The sequence below is a fragment of the Gobius niger genome, assembly GCF_951799975.1.
Source record: "Gobius niger genome assembly, chromosome: 22".
Lineage (NCBI taxonomy): Eukaryota > Metazoa > Chordata > Actinopteri > Gobiiformes > Gobiidae > Gobius > Gobius niger.
The window spans coordinates 10,434,185-10,460,949 of record NC_136873.1 but is presented as its reverse complement, the minus strand read 5'-3'; the positions used below and the strand labels follow the sequence as shown (position 1 = coordinate 10,460,949).

Genomic DNA, 26,765 nt, shown 5'->3' with positions numbered 1-26,765 from the left:
TGAAAAAATGACAAAAATGCGACAAAAATGTGATAAAAAATGTGATAAAAATGGATGAAAAATGTGACAAAAAAGTGACAAAAAAGTTACAAAAATGAGTTGAATACCCACAAAAAAATGATGAAAAAACATCTGATGACGTGAGGGAAAAGATCCTCTCGGTTCAGGCGGGAGTTAAGAGGTTAAGCAGCAGACTATTACAGAACAATGCATTTCCCCTCAGCACAACAATGAGAGCGTAAAGGAGTCGTTCATGTTAACGACGGCTGAACCCAGATGTGAACTGTGGTGTAAACATGGTCCTGCAGCATTGACAACCATCGCCTCCTAACGTCTGTTCAGCCTCATTAAAACTCCAGAAACACACGGCAGCTTCACCGCTTCATCTTGTGTCAGTGAAAAGTCCTGCTGAGAAGAATTGTAAAAAAAACAAAAAACAAGGAATATCCCCATAGTGTTTACAGAGGCCGCGTGCGAGTGAATGTAACCGATGAAGAGTCTTCAGTGTAGTGGACTTAAGCATATTTGGATAGATTAGTAAAGTCAAACAAAAGAAGTTTGTTTGTGGAAGCGACTCCACTGCAAACATTTCCAAAAGCTAGCTTCAGGTTAAACAGCTTAAAAAGTGAAATAATCAGCTATATGTCTGTGAGTTAGCACAGAGCTGATTAGCCGTGATGCTAAACGTTAAATAGTTGACTTTTTCGAAAAGTCAATGCTAAAAATACATGTTTTTTTTTATGTCAGACCCCGACACGTGACCGGGAGTGGGCGGGACTGTGGAGCTCTGTAGAGTTCGGGGATGTGACGTCATATCGCTGAGCATCATGGGATTAGCAGCAATTATGAACTAATGGAGATTTTGAAAGTTAAAATACTGGAGGTATTGTTCACATTGAGGATCTTTTTCCTCACGTCATCAGATTTTTTTTCCATCATTTTTTTGTTGGGCATCCAACTCATTTTTGTAACTTTTTTTGTAATTTTTTTTGTAATTTTTTGTCAAATTTTTGTAATTTTTTGTCACATTCGTCATTTATTCGTCAATTTTTTATCACTTTTTTGTAATTTTTTTGTCAATTTTTTGTATTTTTTTGACAATTTTTTATCACATTTTTGTAATATTTAAACCACATTTTTGTCTTTTTTTTGGTCAAATTTTAGTAATTTTTTGTCAAATTTGTGTTTTTTCGTCAATTTTTCATAAAATTTTTGTCATTTTTGAAATAATTTTTTTTAATTTTTTTGTCAAAATTTTATCAAATTTTTGTAATTTTTTGTCAAATTTTTGTCACATTTGCGTCACTTTTTTGTATTTTTTTGGTCAAAATTTTATCACATTTTTGTAATATTTAAACCACATTTTTGTCATTTTTTTAATCACATTTTTTTAAATTTTTTTTGTCAAATTTTTGTCACATTTTGTCCCATTTTTGTCATTTTTTTGTCAATTTTTTGTCAATTTCTTGTGACATTTTTGTGACTTTTTTGCCACTTTTTCACCAATTTTTCGTCACTTTTTTGTCAATGTTTTCTCACATTTTTGTCACATTTCCATCATTGTTTTCGTCTCAGTTCTGTCTCTATTTTCACAGCTTTTTTCCAGAAGCTTTTGGATTGGGGTAAAGCCAAACTTGGGAAAATGTGCTCGGTTCAGGCGGGAGTTAAGGGGTTAAAGGACGTTATGTAGCTGTTGCTGTTTATAGAGTAAGTTGCCCCTTTATGAACATAGCGATAGTGACCCTCTCACCCTCTCACCCTCTCACCCCCCTGTGTTCCAGATCCTTCCAGCTGAGAGCGCGTCCCTGCGATGGCCGTCAGCCCCGGGCGCGGCTGAAGCGGTCACCTCAGTTCGTATCGCATTGGACCCACGCCCCGGGAGATGAGACCGGGCCGGCCCGCGCCGCAACATGAGTATCCGGACCATAGGGGGCGCTCTGGGCGAGTCACTGGGCTCTAGTCTGTCCGTGCGAATGAGCTGGAGCTCCTTCAGGCCCGTGTCGTCCGGGAGGATCTCGTCTCTGCTGCAAACCATGGTCCCCACAGGTACAGGTGCCGTCGTTGTATAGGGAAAAAAAAGTTTAGGTACTAAGGATTTTTTTCTTGTTTTCTATCTATTTTTTTCCCAAGAGTGTGTTTATTTTTTGCCCAATTCTTCCCAATTGTTTGACACATTTTTTTTTCTTATTTACACCACAATTTATTCTTGTTTTCCCAACACTTTCCCTATTTTTTGTGCAAATTTATTATTACTAGTGCTTTCTCTTCTCCCCCATTTTTGCCCCGTCTTTTCCCCCTATCTTTTCTTAACCTCTTAACTCCCACCTGAACATGTTTTCTCCTGTTCTCCAAATCCTCCAAATCTAAAAGCTTCTTCAAAACAGAGGCAAAAGAGAAAAAAAGAAAATGAGGATGTAAACTCAACAAAAAAGTGCTACAAAGTGACAAAAATCCAGCAAGAAAATGACAAAAATCCAGCAAAAAAAACAAAAACAAAAAAACTACAAAAAATGACAAAAGTACAGCAAAAAAAGACAAAAATCCAGCAAAAAAAAAGAAAGAAAAAATGACAAAAATCCACAAAAAATAAAATAAAATCCAGCAAATCCAGCAAAATTTTTCAAAAATACAGCTAAAAAAACTACAAAAATCCAGCAAAAAGGTGACAAAAGAGCAGCAAAAAAATCTGAAAAATCCAAAAAAAATAAAAAAAAGTGACAAAAATACAGCAAAAAAGTAACAAAAAATCAGCAAAAAAAAAGTCAAAAATCCAGAAAAAACAACAAAAATCCAGCTAAAAAAAAGAAGAAAAAAAGGACAAAAAAATGACAAAAATCCAGCAAATCCAGCACAATTTTTAAAAAATCCTGCTAAAAAACTACAAAAATCTAGCAAAAAATGTCAAAAATCCAGCAGAAAAAAAAGTGACAAAAATACAGCAAAAAAAATGACTAAAATCCACAAAAAACAACAAAAATACAGCAAGAAAAAGAAAAAAAAAAATGACAAAAATCCAGCAAAAAAAATGACAAAAAACAGCAAAGAAATGAGGAAAATCCAGCAAAAAGTGACAAAAATCCAGCAAAAAGTGACAAAAATCCAGCAAAAAGTGACAAAAATCCAGCAAAAAAGTGACAAAAAAACAGTAAAAAAGTGACAAAAATCCAGCAAAAAAATGTGACAAAAATGCATCAAAAAAGTAACACAAAAGTGCCATAAAAAAGTGACAAAAACACATAAGGGAAGTAAAAAGTGACGACAATGGCAAAGAGGAGACAATGCGTTTGTTTTTGGCGGGCGGTAAGAGGTTAAATCCGCTTCATTTCCTACCAAAGTCTAAAACAAAAAACTCTGCCTCCTCCTTCCTCCACAGGCTACACCAAACTGCAGGACGAGCGCTTGGCCATGGTGGACCTGGGCGCCAAACCCGAGAACGGCTTCAGGTCGGAGGCCGCTCACCCGGAGGGCGGGCGGAGTCACCTGGAGGGGCGCAGGGGCGTGGACCGCGCCGCCCGCTCCTCCCTGAGTCTGTCGGACTGCGCAGACGGGGCCTACAGCGAGACGGAGCCCATGCTGTCTGCGCAGGAGGGCGAGGAGGCGGAGGAGGAGCAGGAGGAGGAGCCCATGGGGGCGGGGCGCGGGTCGGCTCTGCCCAAAGAGTCTCCTCTGGCCATGGCTCTGCAGATCCTGCTGCCCTTCCTGCTCGCCGGGTTCGGGACGGTGTCGGCCGGGATGGTGCTGGACATCGTGCAGGTGGGACAGTGTGGGAGGCTCCGCCCACATTTACAGGGAGGGGGGGGGGGTGGAGTCGCTGACATCGCCACGGTGATAAGAGCTGATGACGAGGGCCGGGTAACGTTTAACGTGTCTGGTGTAGAGAGAAAAGGTTTAGGTTCTGCTTTAGAAGAAATACAAGTATCGGAAGCAGAAATATTAACCCCTTAACTCCCGCCTGAACCGAGCACATTTTCTCCAGTTTGGCTTTACCCCAATCCAAAAGCTTCTGGAAAAAAGCAACAAAACTGAGACGAAAACAATGATGGAAATGTGAGAAAAAAGTGAGGAAACATTGACAAAAAGTGATGAAAAATGTATTAAAAAGTGGCAAAAATGTCACAAAAAAACGACTAAAAAAATTACTAAAATGTGACAAAAATTGACAAAAAATATGACAAAAAAGTGACAAAAATTTGATGAAAAATTGACGAAAAAATGAAAAAATGTGGCAAAAAAGTGACAAAAATGTGATAAAAAATTGACGAAAAAATGAAAAAAATGTGACAAAAAAGTGACAAAAAATTACAAAAAATTGACAAAAAAATTACAAAAAATGTAACAAAAATGTGATAAGAAATTGACGAAAGATTACAAAAATGTGACAAAAAATTGACAAAAAATATGACAAAAAAGTGACAAAAATTGGATGAAAAATTGTCGAAAAAATGAAAAAATGTGACAAAAAAGTGACAAAAATGTGATAAAAAATTGACGAGAAAAAAAAAAAAAGTGACAAAAATATGACAAAATGTGTCAAAAAAATTACAAAAAATTGACAAAAAAATTACAAAAAATTGACAAAAAAATACAAAAAATTGACAAAAAAAATTACAAAAAATGCAACAAAAATGTGATAAGAAATTGACGAAAAAATGACAAAAATGTGACAAAAAATTGACAAAAAATATGACAAAAAATATGACAAAAAAGTGACAAAAATTTGATAAAAAATTGACGAAAAAATAAAAAAAAATGTGACAAAAATATGACAAAATGTGTCAAAAAATTACAAAAAATTGAAGAAAAAAAATTACAAAAAGTTGACAAAAAATATTACAAAAAATGGACACAAAAATTACAAAAAATTGACAAAAAAAATTACAAAAAATTGACAAAAAAAATTACAAAAAATGTAACAAAAATGTGATAAGAAATTGACCAAAAAATGACAAAGAAGTTACAAAAATGAGTTGAACACCCAACAAAAAAATGATGGAAAAAAAATCTGAGGAAAAAGCTCCTCTCGGTTCAGGCGGGAGTTAAGAGGTTAAACACTGACTCACTGGTTTCTTCACATAAACGTGCGTCTCCGAGTCCGTGTTTTAGCTGTTATCTCCTTCAGCAATGATTACGAGGAATAAAATGTCACTGTCAATCAGTTGTTTTTCATTTACATCCAAAGTAAAGATATTGTTACATGTTGTAGCACTGCATAATGCTACTTCAGGACTCAAAATGGCCGCCATAACAAAAGTCACTTAACTGAACGGCATTTACACTCGATTATTTATCATTTAGAACCAGAAAACATATTAGTAATGTTAATTTATTCCTTTGCTTTTGCATTTACAATACATTGCTATAATCCTGTGTGTGTTTGCAGCATTGGGACGCGTTCCAGTACATCACGGAGATCTTCATCCTGGTGCCCGCTCTGCTGGGACTGAAGGGGAACCTGGAGATGACTCTGGCGTCGCGTCTCTCCACCGCCGTGAGTCCACACTTTTACTCAAACACAGACGTTGGACATTTGAACTGTGATGTTTATCCAAAGAAACGGCTCCGATCCAGAACTTTGGCACAGCAGGATTTAACCTCTTAACTCCCACCTGAACATGTTTTAACCTGTTCTCCAAATTCTCCAAATCTAGAAGCTTCTTCAAAATGGCGACAAAAAACGAAAAGAAAATGAGGATGTAAATTGACAAAAATGACAAAAATCCAGCAAAAAAGTGACAAAAATCCAGCAAAAAAATGAGAAAAATCCAGCAAAAAAATGGCAAAAATACAGCAAAAAATGAGAAAAATACAGCAAAAAAATGGCAAAAATCCAGCAAAAAAGTGACAATAATCCAGCAAAAAAGTGACAAAAATCCAGCAAAAAAGAGATAAAAATCCCGCAAAAAAGACAAAAATCCAGCAAAAAAGTGACAAAAATCCAGCAAAAAAAAGATAAAAATCCAGCAAAAAAATGACAAAAGAGCAGCATTGAAATTGACAAAAATGCATCAAAAAATAACAAAAAAAGTAACAGAAGTGCCATAAAAAGAGAGAATGCATTTGGTTTTGGCGGGTGGTAAACTAAATGTTTACTCAGACTCACTGTTCTCATAACCTCCATAAGGTTTTAGATTGGGGTAAAGCCAAACTGGAGAAAATGCAGTTTAGTAAGAATAATATATTTACAATTCAGTGTTTTATGGTGGAGAAACGGGAGGAAGTTCAGTTGTTTTTCTCTTCTTTGTTTTCCCTCTGCTTCAAACATGACCATATTTGGGCAAACATGGCGTCTCAGTCTATGGAACTTACCTCCATCGATGTCACTTCCTGTCAGGAGTTTAAACATTCAAATAAAAATAACTTTTCTGCCCAACTTTTCTTCATCAACCTGAACCGAGCACATTTTCTCCAGTTTGGCTTTACCCCAATCCAAAAGCTTCTGGAAAAAAGGTGAGAAAATAGAGACAGAACTGAGACGAAAACAATGATGGAAATGTGACAAAAAAGTGAGAAAACATTGTCAAAAAACGGACAAAAAGTTGACAAAAATTTGACAAAAAAATTATGAAAAAATGACAAAAACTGTGACATAAAAGTGAGAAAACGTTGACAAAAAAACAGACAAAAAAGGACAGAAATTGACGAAAAATTACGAAAAATTTTTTGAGGCAGTGGCAAAAATGTCACAAAAAATTGACAAAAAGGACAAAAAAATGTACAAAAAATGACTAAAAATTGACAAAAAAATTATGAAAAAATGATGAAAAAGTGGCAAAAATGTCACAAAAAATTGACAAAAAATGACTAAAAATGTACAAATAATGATGAAAAAATGATGAGGAAGTGGCAAAAATTTAGAGTTTAGCTTCCAGATCTCAGACGGGTTAAAAGGGCAGTTAAAGAGGGGGTGTTCTGCTTTTTTCACTCCCATAGCACCAGTCTATATCACACTACAATGATGACAAACCTTCTGTCGGTCTGTAAATGCAGTAAATTAGAATATCTGCCTTGTATAAAATGTCTCTCTCAAAATGGCTGTAGTGAATGTCTTGAAATCGGCCTCTGTCTCTTTAAGAACCTCTGAGCCTTTAGACACCAGTTTTAGCAACTGGAGGAACATAAATAATGAAAGTGTGGTTGTGCAGACCCTGTGGGAGTTTGCACAGAGTCAGTGGTGAAGTTTGCAGAAGCCACAGTTATGACCGGAACGAGAGCGTGTGTTTAAATCTCACACCACGGGTTTGTGTGACCGGAGAGAGGAACGAGCGGCAAACCCTGAAGAACTCTGATGCAACAGGAAGTTTATTGAAATAGATTTGAACTGAAACGGCAGCGGTTCCAAAACTCACCCAGTCGACCAATATAGACATGTGGCACAGATTTTTAACCTCTTAACTCCCACCTGAACATGTTTTCTTCAAATTCTCCATATCTAAAAGCTTCTTCAAAGCAGAGGCAAAAACGAGAAGAAAATGAGGATGTAAACGCAACAAAAAAAGCTAAAATGTGACCAAAAAAGGTGACAAAAATCCAGCAGAAAAATGACAAAAATCCAGCAAAAAAACGACAAAAATCCAGCAAAAAATTGACAAAAATACAGCAAAAAAATGACAAAAATACAGCAAAAAAATTTCAAAAATCCAACAAAAAAGTGACCAAAATACAGCAAAAAAATGACCAAAATCCAGCAAAAAATGACAAAAATCCAGCAAAAAAGTGACAAAAATCCAGCAAAAAAGTGACAAAAATCCAGCAAAAAAGTGACAAAAATCCAGCAAAAAAGAGATAAAAATCCCGCAAAAAAAGACAAAAATCCAGCAAAAAAAGACCAAATCCAGCAAAAAAAAGACAAATTTCCAGGACATAAAAAGACAAAAATCCAGCAAAAAGTGACAAAAATCCAGCAAAAAAAAGATAAAAATCCAGCAAAAAAATGACAAAAATCCAGCAAAGAAATTGACAAAAATGCATCAAAAAATAACAAAAAAAGTAACAGAAGTGCCATAAAAAGAGAGAATGCATTTGGTTTTGGCGGGTGGTAAACTAAATGTTTACTCAGACTCACTGTTCTCATAACCTCCATAAGGTTTTAGATTCGGGTAAAGCCAAACTGGAGAAAATGCAGTTTAGTAAGAATAATATATTTACAATTCAGTGTTTTATGGTGGAGAAACGGGAGGAAGTTCAGTTGTTTTTCTCTTCTTTGTTTTCCCTCTGCTTCAAACATGACCATATATGGGCAAACATGGCGTCTGAAACCAAGGAACTTTACCTCCATCGATGTCACTTCCTGTCAGGAGTTTAAACATTCAAATAAAAATAACTTTTCTGCCCAAATTTTCTTCATTAACCTGGTCTTCACGCGTGTCGTAAGTCACGTAAACGCAGCACAGATGGCGTTAGCCTTTAGCCTCTCCTCTATAGCTCCAAACCAGGTGAAGATAGAAGCTACCGAGCTCTTCCTCGTTCAGGAGTACTTCAGCGTCCGCACAGTAAAGTGAAGATATTACTGCGCGGATGTCGGACTACTCCTGGTGTTATTACGCCTTATAATATAGTTCCCCCTTTTTATCCGCTTAGAAACTCCACATTGTTTAACCCCTTAACTTCCACCTGAACCGAGCACATTTTCTCCAGTTTGGCTTTACCCCAATCCAAAAGATTCTGGAAAAAAGGTGTTGAAATAGCGACAAAACTGAGACGAAAACAATGATGGAAATGTGACAAAAAAGTGAGAAAACATTGATGAAAAAGTGACAAAAAATAGAAGAAAAATTGTCCAAAATGTCACAAGAAATTGACGAAAAATTGACGAAAAATGTGACTAAAATTTGATTAAAAAATGACAAAAATGTGACAAAAAATGACAAAAATGTGACAAAATGTGACAAAAAATGACAAAAAAATGTGACTAAAATTTGATTAAAAAATGACAAGAATGTGACAAAAAATGACAAAAATGTGACAAAAAAATGACACAAATGTGATGAAAATTTGACAAAAAAAATGACAAAAAAATGACAAAAATGTGACTAAAAATGTGATAAAAAATAAATTAAAAAAATGACAAAAATGCGACAAAAAAAGATAAAAAATTTACGAAAAATGAAAAAAAATGTGACACAAAATGACAAACTGACAAAAAAGCTACAAAAATGAGTTGAAAACCCAACGAAAAAATGATGGAAAAAAAATCTAACGACGTGAGGAAAAAACATCCTCTCGGTTCAGGCGCCTTTAACTGCTGACATCATCAGTGACATCATCTGGAGGCAGAAAGTGATCAAGAGAAATAAGATTAAACTAAAACTAGCGATTCTAAGTGTAAAACTGCAACTAAAAACTAGAAATGCAATGGCTGCGCCATTGCGATTGACTGCGGAATTGCGGGAAGCGAATGCAGAAATTGCATAAACTGTTCAAATTGCATAAATTGCTTAATTTGCACAATCTAATTTGCATAAACTGGTAAAATGCATAAAATGTCTTGTTGCATAAACTGTATAAACTGCATAAAGTGGTAAAATGCATGAATGGGTTAATTTGCATAAATCATATAAATTGCATAAACTCTTTAAAATTCATAAATCCTAAATGGCATAAACTCTTAAGTTGCATAAACGTTTTAAAATGCATAAAGTGGTTAATTTGCATAAATTATTAATATTGCATAAACGTTTATATTCCATAAACTGGTCAAACTGTTGAATTGGCCTCAGTGCTTGATTGGCAGAAGCACAAATGGCTGAAAGGCGGAGTCTCCTGATTGGCTGGATTCCCCCATACACACCAATGCAAAAATTTCAAACTCCCGTATAAAAAAACTGGAAAACTGCAGAAGGCCAATTTTTTCTCAAAACCCACAAGTTGCATAAGCTGAACATGCACAAAGTGCAGAAATTGCATAAAATGCAGAAAAAAGTGCAGAAAAGCATGGATTTGCGGCAGCCCCATTATAAGTCAATGGGAAAAATCTCCGACATTTTGGCCGATTGCGGAAAAACCGTAAGTTGCAGAAGTCCCAAAAGTAACAGCACCTTCTCCTCAACATGCGGAAACGTTTTGATGCATAACTTGCATAAATTGCACAAAGCATGAAGGTGCTGAAAGCTGGAGAAAATCGGGAAAAAGATGGAAGAGGAATAATAATAAAGAACATGAAAACCAATAATTGACTGCGGAAGAATTCCGCAGTCAATCAAATATGGTCCTGTTGTGGCTTAAAGTGTCGGAACAAGAGGAACGACATTTGAGACGATGGAAATATCATTTCCAACAGCAGAGTTTTAGTAACTGGAGGAACATAAATAATGAAAGTGTGGTTGCGCAGACCCTGTGGGAGTTTGCACAGAGTCAGTGGTGAAGTTTGCAGAAGCCACAGTTATGACCGGAACGAGAGCGTGTGTTTAAATCTCACACCACGGGTTTGTGTGACCGGAGAGAGGAACGAGCGGCAAACCCTGAAGAACTCTGATGCAACAGGAAGTTTATTGAAATAGATTTGAACTGAAACGCCCAGTCGCCTCTGTTACAGGAATTTTCAAACTTGTTAATTTGAAATATGCACATGTGCAGACAAAGAGACTCAACTTTAAAAACCTGTCAGTTCCATTTACTTGCATACAGTGTTTAGGAACATTATATTTCGACCAATATAGACATGTGGCACAGATTTTTAACCTCTTAACTCCCACCTGAACATGTTTTCTTCCAATTCTCCATATCTAAAAGCTTCTTCAAAGCAGAGGCAAAAAACGGGAAGAAAATGAGGATGTAAACGCAACAAAAAAAGCTAAAATGTGGCCAAAAAAGGTGACAAAGGAGCAGCAAAAAAAAGAAAAAAATACAGAAAAAAAATACAGAAAAACAGGAAAAAAAAAGACAAAAATACAGCAAAAAAGTGACAAAAATCCAGCAGAAAAATGACAAAAATCCTGCAAAAAAGTGACAAAAATACAGCAGAAAAAAGACAAAAATACAGAAAAAAAAGACAAAAATCCTGCAAAAAAGTGACAAAAATACAGCAAAAAAGTGACAAAAATACAGCAAAAAAGTGACAAAAATACAGCAAAAAAGTGACAAAAATACAGAAAAAAAGTGACAAAAATACAGCAAAAAAGTGACAAAAATACAGCAAAAAAGTGACAAAAATACAGCAAAAAAGTGACAAAAATCCAGCAAAAAAAAGACAAAAATACAGAAAAAAAAGACAAAAATCCTGCAAAAAAGTGACAAAAATACAGCAAAAAAAGACAAAAATACAGCAAAAAAAAGACAAAAATACAGAAAAAAAAGACAAAAATCCTGCAAAAAAGTGACAAAAATCCTGCAAAAAAGTGACAAAAATACAGCAAAAAAGTGACAAAAATACAGCAAAAAAAAGACAAAAATACAGAAAAAAAAGACAAAAATCCTGCAAAAAAGTGACAAAAATACAGCAAAAAAAGACAAAAATACAGCAAAAAAAAGACAAAAATACAGAAAAAAAAGACAAAAATCCTGCAAAAAAGTGACAAAAATACAGCAAAAAAAAGACAAAAATACAGAAAAAAAGTGACAAAAATCCAGCAAAAAAAGACAAAAATACAGCAAAAAAGTGACAAAAATACAGCAAAAAAAGACAAAAATACAGCAAAAAAGTGACAAAAATAAAGCAAAAAAAAGACAAAAATACAGCAAAAAAGTGACAAAAATACAGCAAAAAAAGACAAAAATACAGCAAAAAAGTGACAAAAATAAAGCAAAAAAAAGACAAAAATACAGCAGAAAAAAGACAAAAATCCAGCAGAAAAAAGACTAAAATCCAGCAGAAAAAAGACAAAAATCCAGCAGAAAAAATACAAAAATACAGGAAAAAAAATACAACAATCCAGCAGAAAAAAGACAAAAATACAGCAAAAAAAATACAACAATCCAGCAGAAAAAAGACAAAAATACAGCAAAAAAAATACAACAATCCAGCAGAAAAATGACAAAAATACAGCAAAAAAAGTAATGAAAAAGTGACAAGAACACATAAGGGAAGTAAAAAGTGACGTCAATGTCTAAGAAGAGAGAATGCATTTGGTTTTGGCGGGCGGTAAGAGGTTAAACATCTATTCCAGTCATGGAACACCATCACATGAATCCAAACATTAATTAAGGACAGAAAAATACAAAAAATATGAAAATCGAGCATTCAGATTAAGCATTTCTGATCCATATTACATTATTTGTGGTCCAATCATAAGCTGACTGGAAGTAAAATATAATTAACCTCTTAACTCCCGCCTGAACCGAGAGCATTTTCTCCAGTTCAGCTTTACCCAAATCCTGTAGGCCAGTGTAACGCCTCATTTGAAAAGTAAGACCTACAAAACTCATCTTTTTTGGGGGGGCATTCAACTCATTTTGTAACTTTTTGGTCATTTTTAAATATTTTTTAGTCTTTTTTTGGTCATTTTTTCGTCACTTTTATGTCAAAGTTTCTCACTTTTTTGTCACGTTTTTGTAATTTTTTAAAATCATTTTTTTGTAATTTTTGTCATTTTTTTGTCACATTTTTGTAATTTTTTTGTAATTTTTTTTTTGTAATTTTTAGTCTTTTTTTTGTTGTTTTTTCGTCACTTTTTTGTCAAAGTTTCTCACTTTTTTGTCACGTTTTTGTCATTTTTTTTGTCACATTTTGACCATTTTTTCCATCATTTTTTTTGTCATTTTTGTCTTTTTTAATCACATTTTTTGTCTTTTTTTGTAATTTTTTCGTCACTTTTTTGTCAAAGTTTTCTCACGTCAGGCGAGAGTTCATCAACCCCCCTGAAAGACTGAGATGTAGACGGTGAGAGTGGATCTGTCCTTGATGATGAACTCCGTCCCGTGCGTAGTTTAATCCCGCTGAAGCTCTCGGTCGGTCGGGTGTTTTCCACTAATGTTCGGTGTGTGCAGAGCTTTGCCTTTGTCAGCAGCTCTGACTCTTTCATAATAACACGGTTCATACGAGCCTTGACTCACAGCTGGGTGTGATCCTGCAGAGAGTCTCTCACGTTTCAACATCCTGAAAGAAAAGACACAAACAGGCCTGGCCCATGTCCTAGAAACACAGCGTATTCATGATTTTACAGACTTTTACATCTGAGGCTTCTGTGTGTGACGGGAGAGGAGAATGATCACTTTTAGATGAGTTTTCTTAGCTTTCGAATACGCTGTAGCTTTTTAGATTTGGGTGACGCTGAGTTGGAGCTCTGGAGCTTCCTCAGCAGAAAAGCCCTGTTGATTTTTCTCCCTGGGTCGTTCAAACAAGCTGCACATTCACAGAGTGGTGTCGACAGCCCAGAGTCAGCGTGGTCTCTGTGGTCTCTGTGGTCTCTGTGGTCTCTGTGGTCTCTGTGGTCTCTGTGGTCAGCGGTGTTGTGTTCAGAATTAAGCAAAAATCAAACCAAAACTCTCAAAATCAAAACTAACTTTCCTTTGAAATTCATATTGAATTTATTATAGATTATTATAGATTGTAGATATTATAGACTTTGCCTTTCTCTATGTTTTTTTCTGTCGGGGGAGAGTGTGTCACGGTGCATGTGGCACTTTCTTTGCTCTATTTATGTCACATTTTTCCAGCTTTTTGTTGGGTTTTAGTTGCTTTTGTAACAATTTTTTCTGCTTTTTTTTTTAAACCATTTTTTCCGCTTTTTTTTTTTAAACAATTTTTCTGCTTTTTTAACAATTTGTTCTGCTTTTTTGACCTTTTTTTTCTCCTTTTTTTTGTACAATTTTTTTCTGCTTTTTAAAAAAAACATTTTTCTGCTTTTCTGACCAGTTTTTTTAACAATTTTTTTCTGCTTTTTGGACCAGTTTTTTCTGCTTTTTTGACCATTTTTTGTGCTTTTTTTTTAAACAATTTTTTCTGCTTTTTTGACCATTTTTTTCTGCTTTTTTGACCATTTTTTTCTGCTTTTTTAACCATTTTTTCAGCTTTTGTAACAATTTTTTTCAGCTTTTTTAACCTTTTTTTCTGCTTTTTTGACCTTTTTTTTTGCGTTTTTGGCAATTTTTTTCTGCTTTTTTTTTTGTTTAACAATTTATTTCTGCTTTTTTGACAATTTTTTTCTGCTTTTTTAACCATTTTTTTCTGCTTTTTTGACAATTATTTTCTGCTTTTTTGACAATTTTTTTCTGCTTTTTGTAACCATTTTTTTCGTCTTTTTTGACAATTTTTTTCTGCTTTTTTGACAATTTTCTGTTTTTTTGCCATTTTTTCTGCTTTTTTAACCATTTTTCTGCTTTTTTTTAACCATTTTTTTTGCTTTTTTGACATTTTTTTGTACCATTTTTCTCTGATTTTTGAACTTATTTTCTGCTTTTTTAGCCATATTTTCTGCTTTCTTGACCATTTTTTGCCACTTTCTTGCAAGTGTTCTATGGCGTTTTTGTAGCTTTTATGTTTGTTTACACCTCGTTTTCATTTCTATTTTGCCGCTTATTTTCAAGACGCTTTTAGATTTGGGTAAAACCGAACTGGAGGAAATGCATTCGGGTTCAGAGGTTAAATGACATGTTTGGATCAAATATTCAGTCAGTAATAGTCTGTAATTGTTTGTGTTTTCTCCAGGTGAACGTGGGGAAGATGGACTCTCCCATAGAGAAGTGGAACCTCATCATCGGGAACCTGGCTCTGAAGCAGGTAATGGAGAATCAGTCAGTGACTTACGTGATAACGGGCTTCTCCTGTTATGTAAATATGCAGCTTTTACCACTTTCACTGATAACTTTATCTCGTCTGTGTCCATAAAGTCACATTTATCCACTGTCGGTCACATGAACTGTACAGTTATCTAACCTGTAAGGCGAGACAGACTCTGGAGACTGTTCTTTGCTCCATAACTCACTGCCCACTGTGTTTTATCCTGAAAATGGCAAAGTCCAGGTGATTAAAATGTAGCGATTTTTGAAGAAAAAAAAAACGTATCGAAAGCAGGTACTGAAAAAATATATCTATGAAGCAGTTTTGATGCTGTTGATGTCATTTTTTGTCACATTTTTGTCTTTTTTTTGTTGTAATTTTTTGTAATTTTTGGGTAATTTTTCTGTCACATTTTGTCACATGTTTTTCATTTTTTTTTTCATTTTTTGTCTTTTTTTTCCACATTTTTGTCTTTTTTTTGGTCATTTTTTGGTCTTTTTTTTGGTCTTTTTTGGTCATTTTTTTAAATCAAATCTTTTTTTGTCATTTTTGTCACATTTTGTCACATTTTTGTATTTTTTTGTCATTTTTTTCATTTTTTTATCAAATCTTTGTAATTTTTTGTCACATTTTTGTCACATTTTGGTAATTTCTTTTGTAATTTTTTGTATTTTTTTTTGTAATTTTTTTGTCCAATTTTTATCACATTATTTTTACCTTTTCGTATTTTTTTTAAATCAAATCTGTAATTTTTAAAAATTTTGTAATTTTTGTATTTATTTTTTGTCATTTTTTTGTCCAATTTTTTAATCAAATCTGTCATTTTTTGTCACATTTTTGTCAAATTTTTGTCATTTTTTTGGTCATTTTTTTGTCATTTTTTTGTCATTTTTGTCATTTTTTTCATCAATTTTTTTATCAAATCTTTGTAATTTTTTGTCACATTTTTGTAATTTTTTTGTAATTTTTTTGTCACATTTTTTCACATTTTTGTATTTTTTTTTTGGTCATTTTTTTGTCACATTTTTGTCATTTTTTCATCTTGTCAATTTCTTGCGACAGCAGTTTTTGATGCTGTTGGTCCAGAGACGGAGTTAAAGGAAGTGACTTGGTTGTTTCAGCTCAAATAAATGAAGAGAATCCGTGCACAGACGCTCATGCTGTGGAATATATTGAGTGCCACTAAAGTGTCTCTGGATCACAAGCAGAAAAAACGCTGCCCTTTTTATGAAAATCCTCCACATATTTATGTAAAACACCTGCTGTAAAGATGATAGAATGAATCGAGGCTGTGATTTATTTGTTTTTAACTCATACCATATTAGTAAAAGCCACATTTATTAGTTTTAAGTTCAGTTTTTTTGGCCATATCCTCCAGCAATAAAGACTTTTCTCGAGCAGTTTTCCTTTCCTCCCATGTGTTATTTCCTCACCTTCTTCTTTTGTGTAAAGTTGTGGCGTATTTGCTTTCGAGGCGTAGCTTCACCTCCATAAATAATCTCTGAACTTGAGACGTGGGGGCCAACAGGAATATAAAAACAACATTTCTCAGAATTGCATCACTCTGAGCTGCAGCGGAGTCATCGTGGAAGTGTTTACCACGTCAGGCATTTAGAGTTAACCTCTTAACTCCCGCCCGAACCGAGAGGATCTTTTTCCTCACGTCAGCAGATTTTTTTCCCATCATTTTTTTGTTGGGCATTCAACTCTTTTTTTTGTCATTTTTTTTTTTTTTTTTCATTTTTTCGTACATTTTTTATATAAAGTCTTTGTCATTTTTTCATCAATTTTTCGTCACTTTTTTATCAATTTTTTGTCTTTTTTTGTCACATTTTGTCACATTTTTGTCTTTTTTTTGTAATTTTTTCATAATTTTTTTAATTAAATTTTTGTCATTTTTTGTCACATTTTTGTCTTTTTTTTATTTATTTTTTGTCGCATTTTTGTCATTTTTTTGTCAATTTCTTGTCGCATTTTTGTCATTTTTTCGTCACATTTTTGTCATTTTTTTGTCCATTTTTGTCATTTTTTTGTCCATTTTTTTATCAATTTTTTGTCATTTTTTTGTCACATTTTTGTCATTTTTTCGTCACATTTTTGTCATTTTTTTGCCCATTTTTGTAATTTTTTTGTCCATTTTTTATCATTTTTTGTCATTTTTTGTCACATTTTTTTCAATTGTGACGTTTTGTGACATTTTTGCCACTTTTTCATCAATTTTCCATCACTTTTTTGTCAATATTTTCTCACTTTTTTGTCACATTTCCATCATTGGTTTTCGTCTCAGTTTTGTTGCTATTTTCACTGCTTTTTTCCAGAAGCTTTTGGATTGGGGTAAAGCCAAACTGGAGAAAATGTGCTCGGTTGAGGTGGGAGTTAAGGTGTTAATATCCAGAAAGTCCACAAATGTAACGTGTAAAATCAGCAGAAGTGGAAAACCAGGGCCGGGCATCGTTACAAGTTTTTCCCACTGTTTTTCCAACTTGTGTTTCACTTGAATATAGAGACTTTATTTCTTTTCAGTTCCTGCTTTCGATGCTTTTATTCTCCTGATCCCAGACTTGGGCGTTGGCATCATAATAATAATAATACCCCTCCCCCTCCTCTCCACAGGTGCAGGCCACAGTGGTGGGCTTCCTGGCGGCTGTGGCGGCCGTGGTCCTGGGCTGGATCCCTGAGGGGAGGTTCCAGATGAGCCACGCGGTGCTTCTGCTCTGCTCCAGCAGCGTGGCCACGGCCTTCATCGCGTCTCTGCTGCAGGGTAAACCGTCTCACACGCCCGCCCTGAAGCCTCCACAGGCCTGTTTGTGGAGGAGCTTCTGTAAAAGCCTTGGCTCTCAGGCGCCGTATGTTCTGGCATATCAGTGTGACGCACAACAGAGATTACAGAGGCCTCTTCATTGTTTTTCTCTGATTAAAGCAGTTAACAGCCCAGGGTTCATGGGAATGACCACAGATATATTATACAAGAGATAACTGGTTATACATTCAGACTCGTTCATAGTAATGACCTGGTCTGTGAATAAACATGTCTGCTCAGTCTTTTGACCAGTTTTTTCTGCTTTAACAATTTTTTTCCGCTTTTTGGACCAGTTTTTTCTGCTTTTTTAACCATTTTTTCTGCTTTTTTGACTATTTTTTTCTGCTTTTTTGACTGTTTTTTCTGCTTTTTTAACAATTTTTTTCTGTTTTTTTGACCAATTTTTTCTGTTTTTTTTGACCATTTTTTCTGCTTTTTTGGCTATTTTTTTTTTGCTTTTTTGACCATTTTTTTCTGCTTTTTAGACTATTTTCTTCTGCTTTTTTGACTATTTTTTTCTGCTTTTTTGACAATGTTTTTCTGCTTTTTTAACAATTTTATTCTGCTTTTTTGACCATTTTTTTCTGCTTTTTTGACCATTTTTTTCTGCTTTTTAGACCATTTTTTTCCTGCTTTTTAGACTATTTTTTTCTGCTTTTTTGACAATGTTTTTCTGCTTTTTTAACAATTTTTTTCTGCTTCTTTGACCATTTTTTTCTGCTTTTTTGACCATTTTTTTCTGCTTTTTAGACCATTTTTTCTGCTTTTTAGACCATTTTTTTCTGCTCTTTTGACTATTTTTTATGCTTTTATTGACCATTTTTTTCTGCTTTTTTAACCAGTTTTTTTAATGCTTTTTTGACCATTTTTTTCTGGTCAATCATAGATTTAGGTTTCCACTTTTCAGGGCTGATGTACAAAAACCAGCGTGGTTAAAAAACTCTTTGGAGCCAGGCTTTAAGCAGTGCTAGGAAGGTGTAAAGTCACCATTACAATCCTGTGTGAGAGAAGAGAAGGGCTTTTCTCGCCCAATGGAAATCACGATTTGAGAACAGATTTGTGAAGAGAAGGCTCTTTCTGACCTTGTTACAAGATTTATGAAATGAGGACCAATATCAAAATAAACATCTTGAAAAACATAATTAAACCAATTTTATCGTCCGATATTGACAGATATATCGGCCGTCGAGCCCTAACCTGTCATAGACACTTTAAAAGCGCTCTGTCTTCAGACGGATGACGAACCCTTTGCCCACAGATCCCTGATGACGGCGTGTCTAACCCTCTGTGCCTCAGGTATCATCATGGTGGGCGTGATCGTGGGCTCCAAAAAGACCGGCATCAACCCGGACAACGTGGCCACGCCCATCGCCGCCAGCTTCGGCGACCTCATCACTCTGGCCATCCTGGCGTGGATCAGCCAGGGCCTGTACACGTGCCTGGGTAAGTAAAGCCTGACCGCTGCACTTCACCCTCTCACTCCTCTCAGACCCGGACGTCTCCTCTCTGGTTTAATCCCTTAACTCCCGCCTGAACCGAGCACATGTTCTCCAGTTTGGCTTTACCCCAATCCAAAAGCTTCTGGAAAAAAGCTGTGAAAATAGCGACAAAACTGAGACGAAAACAATGATGGAAATGTGACGAAAAAGTGAGAAAACATTGTCAAAAAAGTGACGAAAAAGTGGCAAAAATGTCACAAGAAATTGACAAAAAATGGAAGAAAAAATGACAAAAATGTGACCAAATAATGACAAAAAATTGATAAAAATGTGACAAAAATGTGACAAAAATGTGATAAAAAAAGACAAAAAATTGATAAAATATGGATGAAAAAATGACAAAAATGACAGAAATTTGATAAAAAATGGCCAAAAAAATGATAAAAATGTGACAAAAAATGGAAGAAAAAATTACAAATGTGACAAAAAAATGACAAAAAATTGATACAAAATGGATGAAAAAATGACAAAATTGTGACACAAAAATGATAAAAATATGACAAAAAAATGGATAAAAAATGGATGAAAAAATGACAAAAATGTGACACAAAAATGACAAAAAATGATAAAAATGTGATAAAAAAAAATGACAAAAAATTGATAAAAAATGACCAAAAAGTTACAAAAAATGACAGAAATGTGACAAAAAAACTACAAAAAAAAAAAAAAAATAGTTACAAAAATGAGTTGAATACCCAACAAAAAAATGATGGAAAAAAAATCTGATGACGTGAGGAAACAGATCCTCTCGGTTCAGGTGGGAGTTAAGAGGTTAACACTGTGCCCTCTCTCCTCAGACCCGTACGTCTCCTCTCTGGTTTAACCCCTTAACTCCCACCTGAACCGAGCACATTTTCTCCAGTTTGGCTTTACCCCAATCCAAAAGCTTCTGGAAAAAGCTGTGAAAATAGCAACAAAACTGAGACGAAAACAATGACGGAAATGACAAAAAATTGATAAAAAATGGATGAAAAAATGACAAAAATGTGACAAAAAAATTAAAAAAATGTGCTAAAAATTTCACAAAAAAATACCAAAAATTGTCGAAAAAATGACAAAAATGTGGCAAAAATGTGACAAAAAATTACAAAAATGTGATAAAAATGTGCAAAAAATTTCACAAAAAATACAACAAATTGACGGAAAAAAGACAAAAATGTGACAAAAAATGCCCCAAAAAATAAAATAAAAATGTACAAAAATGTGCTAAAAATTTCACAAAAAATACAAAAAATGTACGAAAAAAAGACAAAAATGTGGAAAAAAAAATGCCCCCAAAAATACAAAAAAATGTACAAAAATGTGATAAAAATTTCACAAAAAAAATACAAAAAAATGACGAAGAAATGACAAAAATGTGACAAAAAATTTACAAAAATGAGTTGAATACCCAACAACAACAAAAAAGTGATGAAAAAAAATCTGACGTGAGGAAAAAGATCCTCTCGGTTCAGGCGGGAGTTAACCCTGTGCCCTCTCTCCTCTCAAACCCGTACGTCTCCTCTCTGGTGTAACTGTTCCCTCTCTCCTCAGACCCATAGTCTCCTCTCTGGTTTAACCCTGTGCCCTCTCTCCTCAGACCCATAGTCTCCTCTCTGGTTTAACCCTGTGCCCTCTCTCCTCTCAGACCCGTACGTCTCCTCTCTGGTTTAACCCTGTTCCCTCTCTCCTCAGACCTGTACGTCTCCTCTCTGGTTTAACCCTGTGCCCTCTCTCCTCAGACCCATACGTCTCCTCTCTGGTTTAACCCTGTACCCTCTCTCCTCAGACCCATAGTCTCCTCTCTGGTTTAACTCTGTTCCCTCTCTCCTCAGACCCGTAGTCTCCTCTCTGGTTTAACCCTGTACCCTCTCTCCTCAGACCCATAGTCTCCTCTCTGGTTTAACCCTGTGCCCTTTCTCCTCAGACCCATAGTCTCCTCTCTGGTTTAACTGTGCCCTCTCTCCTCAGACCCATAGTCTCCTCTCTGGTTTAACTGTGCCCTCTCTCCTCAGACCCATAGTCTCCTCTCTGGTTTAACTCTGTGCCCTCTCTCCTCAGACCCATAGTCTCCTCTCTGGTTTAACTCTGTGCCCTCTCTCCTCAGACCCATAGTCTCCTCTCTGGTTTAACTCTGTGCCCTCTCTCCTCAGACCCATAGTCTCCTCTCTGGTTTAACTCTGTACCCTCTCTCCTCAGACCCATAGTCTCCTCTCTGGTTTAACCCTGTGCCCTCTCTCCTCTCAGACCCATAGTCTCCTCTCTGGTTTAACCCTGTACCCTCTCTCCTCAGACCCATAGTCTCCTCTCTGGTTTAACCCTGTACCCTCTCTCCTCAGACCCATAGTCTCCTCTCTGGTTTAACCCTGTACCCTCTCTCCTCAGACCCATAGTCTCCTCTCTGGTTTAACCCTGTACCCTCTCTCCTCAGACCCGTAGACTCCTCTCTGGTTTAACCCTGTGCCCTCTCTCCTCAGACCCATAGTCTCCTCTCTGGTTTAACTCTGTACCCTCTCTCCTCAGACCCATAGTCTCCTCTCTGGTTTAACCCTGTACCCTCTCTCCCTTAGACCCGTACCCGTGGGTCTCCTCGCTGGTCTGTGCCTTCTTCATGTGTCTGACTCCGCTGTGGATGGTGATCTCCTCCAAACACCCGGCCAGCCGCACCCTGCTGTACTCGGGCTGGGAGCCCGTCATCACCGCCATGGTCATCAGCAGGTGGGAGACACTGGAGCATTATTGAGGATGGAGGTCGACTGATGTGTGTTTTTCTATATTTCTCATGCCTTTCAGTCATGTGACCATTGTTGTGGCGGCCATTTTGAATACCGAGGTAGAATTAAGCAGTACTGCAACATGTAACAATGTCTCTGAATCTGAACAACTGATTGACAGGAGCATTTTTATGTACTCATTATGTACTCGCACGTTTATGTGATATAACCAGTGAGTCAGTGTTTAAGCTGCTAGCATGCTGCTGGTTAGCATTTAGCTTCTTCTCCAAGAGACAGCCCTGAACCACAAATATAGCCTTGGATACAACATGTGACAGAGGTCAGAGGTCAGAGCTGTTACTGCAGTATCGTGTTGAAGCCATTGACAGTTGATTGACAGTTGCTAACCGGTAGCATGCTAACGTCTTGAGCACATTTTTGTCATTTTTTTAATAAATTTTTTTACTTTTTTTTGTAAATTTTTTATCACATTTTTGTAATTTGTCACATTTTGTCACATTTTTATAATTTTTTCTGTAATTTTTTCGTCCATTTTTTAATCAATTTTTTGTCATTTTTTTTTATCACATTTTGTCACATTTTTGTCATTTTTTGGTCACATTTTTTCGTCCATTTTCTTATCAATTTTTTGTCATTTTTCATCACATTTTGTCAAAGTTTAGTCATTTTTGTGTCACATTTTTGTCATTTTTTCGTCCATTTTTTGTCAAAATTTTATCACGTTTTTGTAATTTTTTGTCACATTTAGTCGTTTTTTTTGCATTTTTTTGTCACATTTTTGTCATGTTTTCGTCAATTTTTTGTCCATTTCTTGTGACATTTTTGCCACTTTTTCATCAATTTTTCGTCATTTTGTAATTTTTTTTGTCACATTTTGTCATTTTTTTGTCAAATTTTTGTCATTTTTTTGTCAATGTTTTCTCACTTTTTTGTCACATTTCCATCATTGTTTTCGTCTCAGTTTTCTTGCTATTTTCACAGCTTATAAATAACCTTTTTTAAATAACAAAAAGGTTGGCTAATCGTGGCTAATCCACTGATGGCTAATGAACAGTTCAATACTGTGTTGCAGAGAGAGATAATGTGTGGTTTGTTTCCTCAGTATCGGAGGGCTCATCCTGGACAAGACGCTCTCCAACCCCAACATGGCCGGCATCGTGGTCTACACCCCGGTCATCAACGGTGAGGTCGTGGCACCGACACACAAACCATGACATTAACCCCTAAAAATTGACACACACAAAAAAAAAAAAAAAGATAAAAAATAGACACAAAAAAAAAAAAGACAAAAAAATTATGAAAAAGTGGCAAAAACTGACAAAAATTTACTATTTGACAAAAAAGTTACAAAATTGACCAAAAATGACAAAAAATTGACAAAAAATGACAAAAAATTGATTAAAAAATGACAAAAAATTGTCAAAAAAATTATGAAAAAATTATGAAAAAGTGGCAAAAAAATGTACAAAAAAATGAACATGTGACAAAAACTGACAAAAATGTACTATTTGACTAAAAAGTTACAAAATTGACAAAAATGTGACAAAAAATGGACAAAAAAATGACAAAAAAATTTCAAAAAAATTATGAAAAAATTATGAAAAAGTGGCAAAAAAATGTACAAAAAAATGAACATGTGACAAAAACTGACAAAAATTTACTATTTGACAAAAAAGTTACAAAATTGACCAAAAATGACAAAAAATTGACAAAAATTGACAAAAAATGACAAAAAAAGAGACAAAAATGTGACAAAAAAATGAAAAAAAAATACAAAAAAATGACAAAAAATGTATAAAAAAATGACCAAAAAATGATAAAAAATTGATAAAAAATTGTCAAAAAAAATTGTCAAAAAATGACCAAAAAAAAAGACAAAAAATTGACAAAAAAATATGAAAAAGTGGAAAAAAAGGACAAAAAAATGTACAAAAAAATGATGAACATGTGTCAAAAACTGACAAAAATTTACTATTTGACAAAAAAGTTACAAAAATGAGTTGAAACCCCCCCAAAAAAATGATGGAAAAAAAATCTGATGAGGAAAAAGATCCATTCAGATGAGTTTTGTAGATCTTAGCTTTCAAATGAGGCGTCACACTGGCCTACAGGATTTGGGTAAAGCTGAACTGGAGAAAATGCTCTCGGTTCAGGCGGGAGTGAAGAGGTTAATTAGAAACACTGAGATACATTTGCTTAGCTCTTATTGATATTGTTTTACTTGTGGCTGAAAAACTAATCTAAAGCCTGTAGGTAAAGTCTGTTTTTTCACGGTTTGTCATAGGGATCGGAGGAAACCTGGTGGCCATCCAGTCGAGCCGCTTCTCCACTCACCTGCACTTCCACTGTGCTCCAGGAGAGGTCCCCGACGAGGCCAAAGGCTGCTACTATCCCTGCCGCACCTTCTTTGGCTCCGGTCTGTGTCACTTTCACCTGCTCTGAAAAACACTTTTAAACCTTCATATCATGTGCAAATATCAGAAACAGTTTGCATAAAGCTAGAGCGGGGCTGACTTGGAAAAAAAAATCTTGAAAAGTAAAAAAAAAATGGAAAAAATTCAGAAAGATTTTGCAAAATTATGGAAAATTTGGGGTAAAGTTTTAGAAAAAAAATGGAAAAGTTTTCAACATTTTGGAAAACATTTTTTTGGACGGTTTTGAAAATTAAGGAAATTTTAGAAAAGTAAAAAAAAATAGGAACAAGTACATAAAAATTTGGAAAAAGTTTTTAAAGTTTTGGAAAAAAAAAATTGGGGAAAATATGAAAAAGTTTATAGGAGTTTATAGGAATAGGAAAATTACAGATTTTTTTTCTAATTTTGGAAAAAGTGGAACATTTTTGAAAAGTAAAAAAAAAAATGGAAAAAATTTAGAAAGGTTTTACAAAATTATGGAAAATTTGGGGAAGTTTTCAGTTTTAGAAAAAAAAGCTTTGGAAAAAGTTTTTAAAGTTTGGGAAATAATGTTTAGAAAATTTTGGGGAAAAAATTAGAACGTTTTGAAAATTAAGTGAAATTTTAGAAAAGTAGAAAAAGTTAAAGTTTTGGATAAACATTTTGGGAATATATGGAAAGGTTCTACAATAGAAAAATTACGGATTTTTTTTCTACTTTTTTTGGAAAAAGTGGAACATTTTTGAAAAGTAAAAAAAAATGGAAAAAAATTTGAAGGGTTTTACAAAATTATGGAAAAATTGGGGAAACGTTTTTAAAGTTTTAGAAACTTTCAAAAAATATATATTATTTTTTTGAAAGTGTTGGGAAAGTTCTGCAAATTTTGGAAAAGTTTACAAAATTTGGGGGAAAAAGTTTGACACAGTTTTGAAATTAAGGGAAATAAAGTTTGGAAAATTTTGGGAGAAATATGGAAAGGTTTTACAATAGGAAAATTACGGAAGTTTGAAACCGTTTGGAAAAGTAAAAGAAAAAAATAGGAAAAAGTTTGGAAAATTTTGGGGGGGAAAATTTAAACGTTTTGAAAAAAAATTGAAAAGTTTAACCTAATTTGGGAAGATTACAGATTTTTTTTCTAATTTTGGGAAAAGTGGAACATTTTTGAAAAGTAAAACAATTTTTTGAAAACTTTTCCCCAAGTTTTCCATAATTTTGTAAAACCTTTCTAAATGTTTTCCTTTTTTTTTTTTTGACTTTTCTAAAATTGCCCTTAATTTTCAAAATGGTCAAACTTTTTTCCAAGAATTTTTTTTCGAAAACTTTTCCCCAAATTTTCCATAATTTTGTAAAACCTTTCTACATTTTTTCCAAGTTCTAGAAAAAATCTTTTTTGAAAAGTTTGAAAAAATTTGGGGCAAAAGGTTTGACCGTTTTGAAAATGAAAGTAGAAAAAAAAATAGGTGTTTTGGATATTTTTGGAAGTTTTGAAAGTTTTGAAAATGAAAAGTTTTGAACATTTTGGGAAAATATGGAACACTTTTAAAATAGGGAAATGGATTGGAATTGGAAGTTTGAAACAGTTTGAAAAAGTAAAAAAAATAGGCAAACGTTTTGAAAATGTTGTAAAACTTCGGAAACTGTCCTCCAACATGTCTGAATGGTTTGCTTGTGTTAGGAGCGAACCACCGGTCTGCTCAGGTGCTCATCCTGCTGGTGGTCCCGGGGCACCTCATCTTCCTGTACACCATCCACCTGATGAAGAGCGGCCACACCACGCTGACGCCCATCTTCATGTCCGTGTACCTGGCCGCCGCCCTGCTGCAGGTGAGGGCGGGACAAACGGCTCTGGGGTTCAGCTGATTTAGATGTTCACGCGTCCCGCTCTGTCCAGGTGCTGCTGCTGCTCTGTATCGCAGACTGGATGGTCCACTCCATGTGGCGCAGCGGCAAAGACCCGGACAGCTTCTCCATCCCGTACCTCACGGCGCTGGGGGACCTGCTGGGCACGGCGCTGCTGGCCCTGAGCTTCCACTTCCTGTGGCTCATCGGGGACCAGGACAGCGACGTGGGCGACTGAGAGCCCACACACACACACACACACACACAAAAAGACTCAACGACAGGCCACGCTTTTTTCTCCACCACGATGATGAACTGATGAACACTTTGTCGCCACCAGCACGGCCTCTCGGAGCGTCTGGGATTTACCCCGAGGAGCGAGAGGCGCGGGAAAAAAGGCCCAGAGGCGCTCGGTCCTCGCGAGCAAAGACAAGTCACTTAAGAACGGTGCTCGAGGTGAGACGCTGCAGGTGAAAGGAGCCGTCGTTTGCTATAGTTTAACCTCTTAACTCCCGCCTGAACTGAGAGCATTCTCTCCAGTTTGGCTTTACCCCAATCCAAAAGCTTCTGGAGAAAAGGTGTGAAAATAGCAACAAAACTGAGACGAAAACAATGATTGAAATGTGACAAAAAAGTGATGAAACATTGATGAAAAAGTGGCAAAAATGTGACAAGAAAATGACAAAAAATTGACGAAAAATGACAAAAATGTGACAAAAATGTGATAAAAATTTGACAAAAAAATCACAAAAATGTGATAAAAATTTGACAAAAACATAAAAATGTGACAAAAAAAATATGACCAAAAACATGACAAAAATTTGATGAAAAATTGACGGAAAAATGACAAAATGTGACAAAAAATTA

At 35.1% G+C, this 26,765-nt stretch overlaps 1 protein-coding gene across 1 annotated transcript; it reads left to right on the top strand.

Moving 5' to 3' along the window:
* Positions 1-1,784: 1,784 nt before the first annotated feature.
* On the top strand, positions 1,785-26,143 carry slc41a2b (solute carrier family 41 member 2b). Its single transcript, XM_079581021.1, has 11 exons — positions 1,785-2,046; positions 3,374-3,753; positions 5,381-5,488; positions 14,582-14,653; positions 17,267-17,414; positions 18,750-18,896; positions 21,502-21,649; positions 22,769-22,848; positions 23,951-24,082; positions 25,735-25,883; positions 25,951-26,143. Exons 1-11 carry the CDS (start codon positions 1,911-1,913, stop codon positions 26,134-26,136), a joined length of 1,686 nt encoding a protein of 561 aa, XP_079437147.1. The 5' UTR covers positions 1,785-1,910; the 3' UTR covers positions 26,137-26,143.
* Positions 26,144-26,765: the final 622 nt, after the last annotated feature.

Bases quoted from the DNA above. Each gene is read 5' to 3' on its own strand.
- slc41a2b (XM_079581021.1), top strand. From the start codon at position 1,911: ATGAGTATCCGGACCATAGGGGGCGCTCTGGGCGAGTCACTGGGCTCT. The intron at 14,654-17,266 runs GTAATGGAGAAT...TCCTCTCCACAG, and splicing joins GGAACCTGGCTCTGAAGCAG to GTGCAGGCCACAGTGGTGGG. The intron at 22,849-23,950 runs GTGAGGTCGTGG...GGTTTGTCATAG, and splicing joins CTACACCCCGGTCATCAACG to GGATCGGAGGAAACCTGGTG.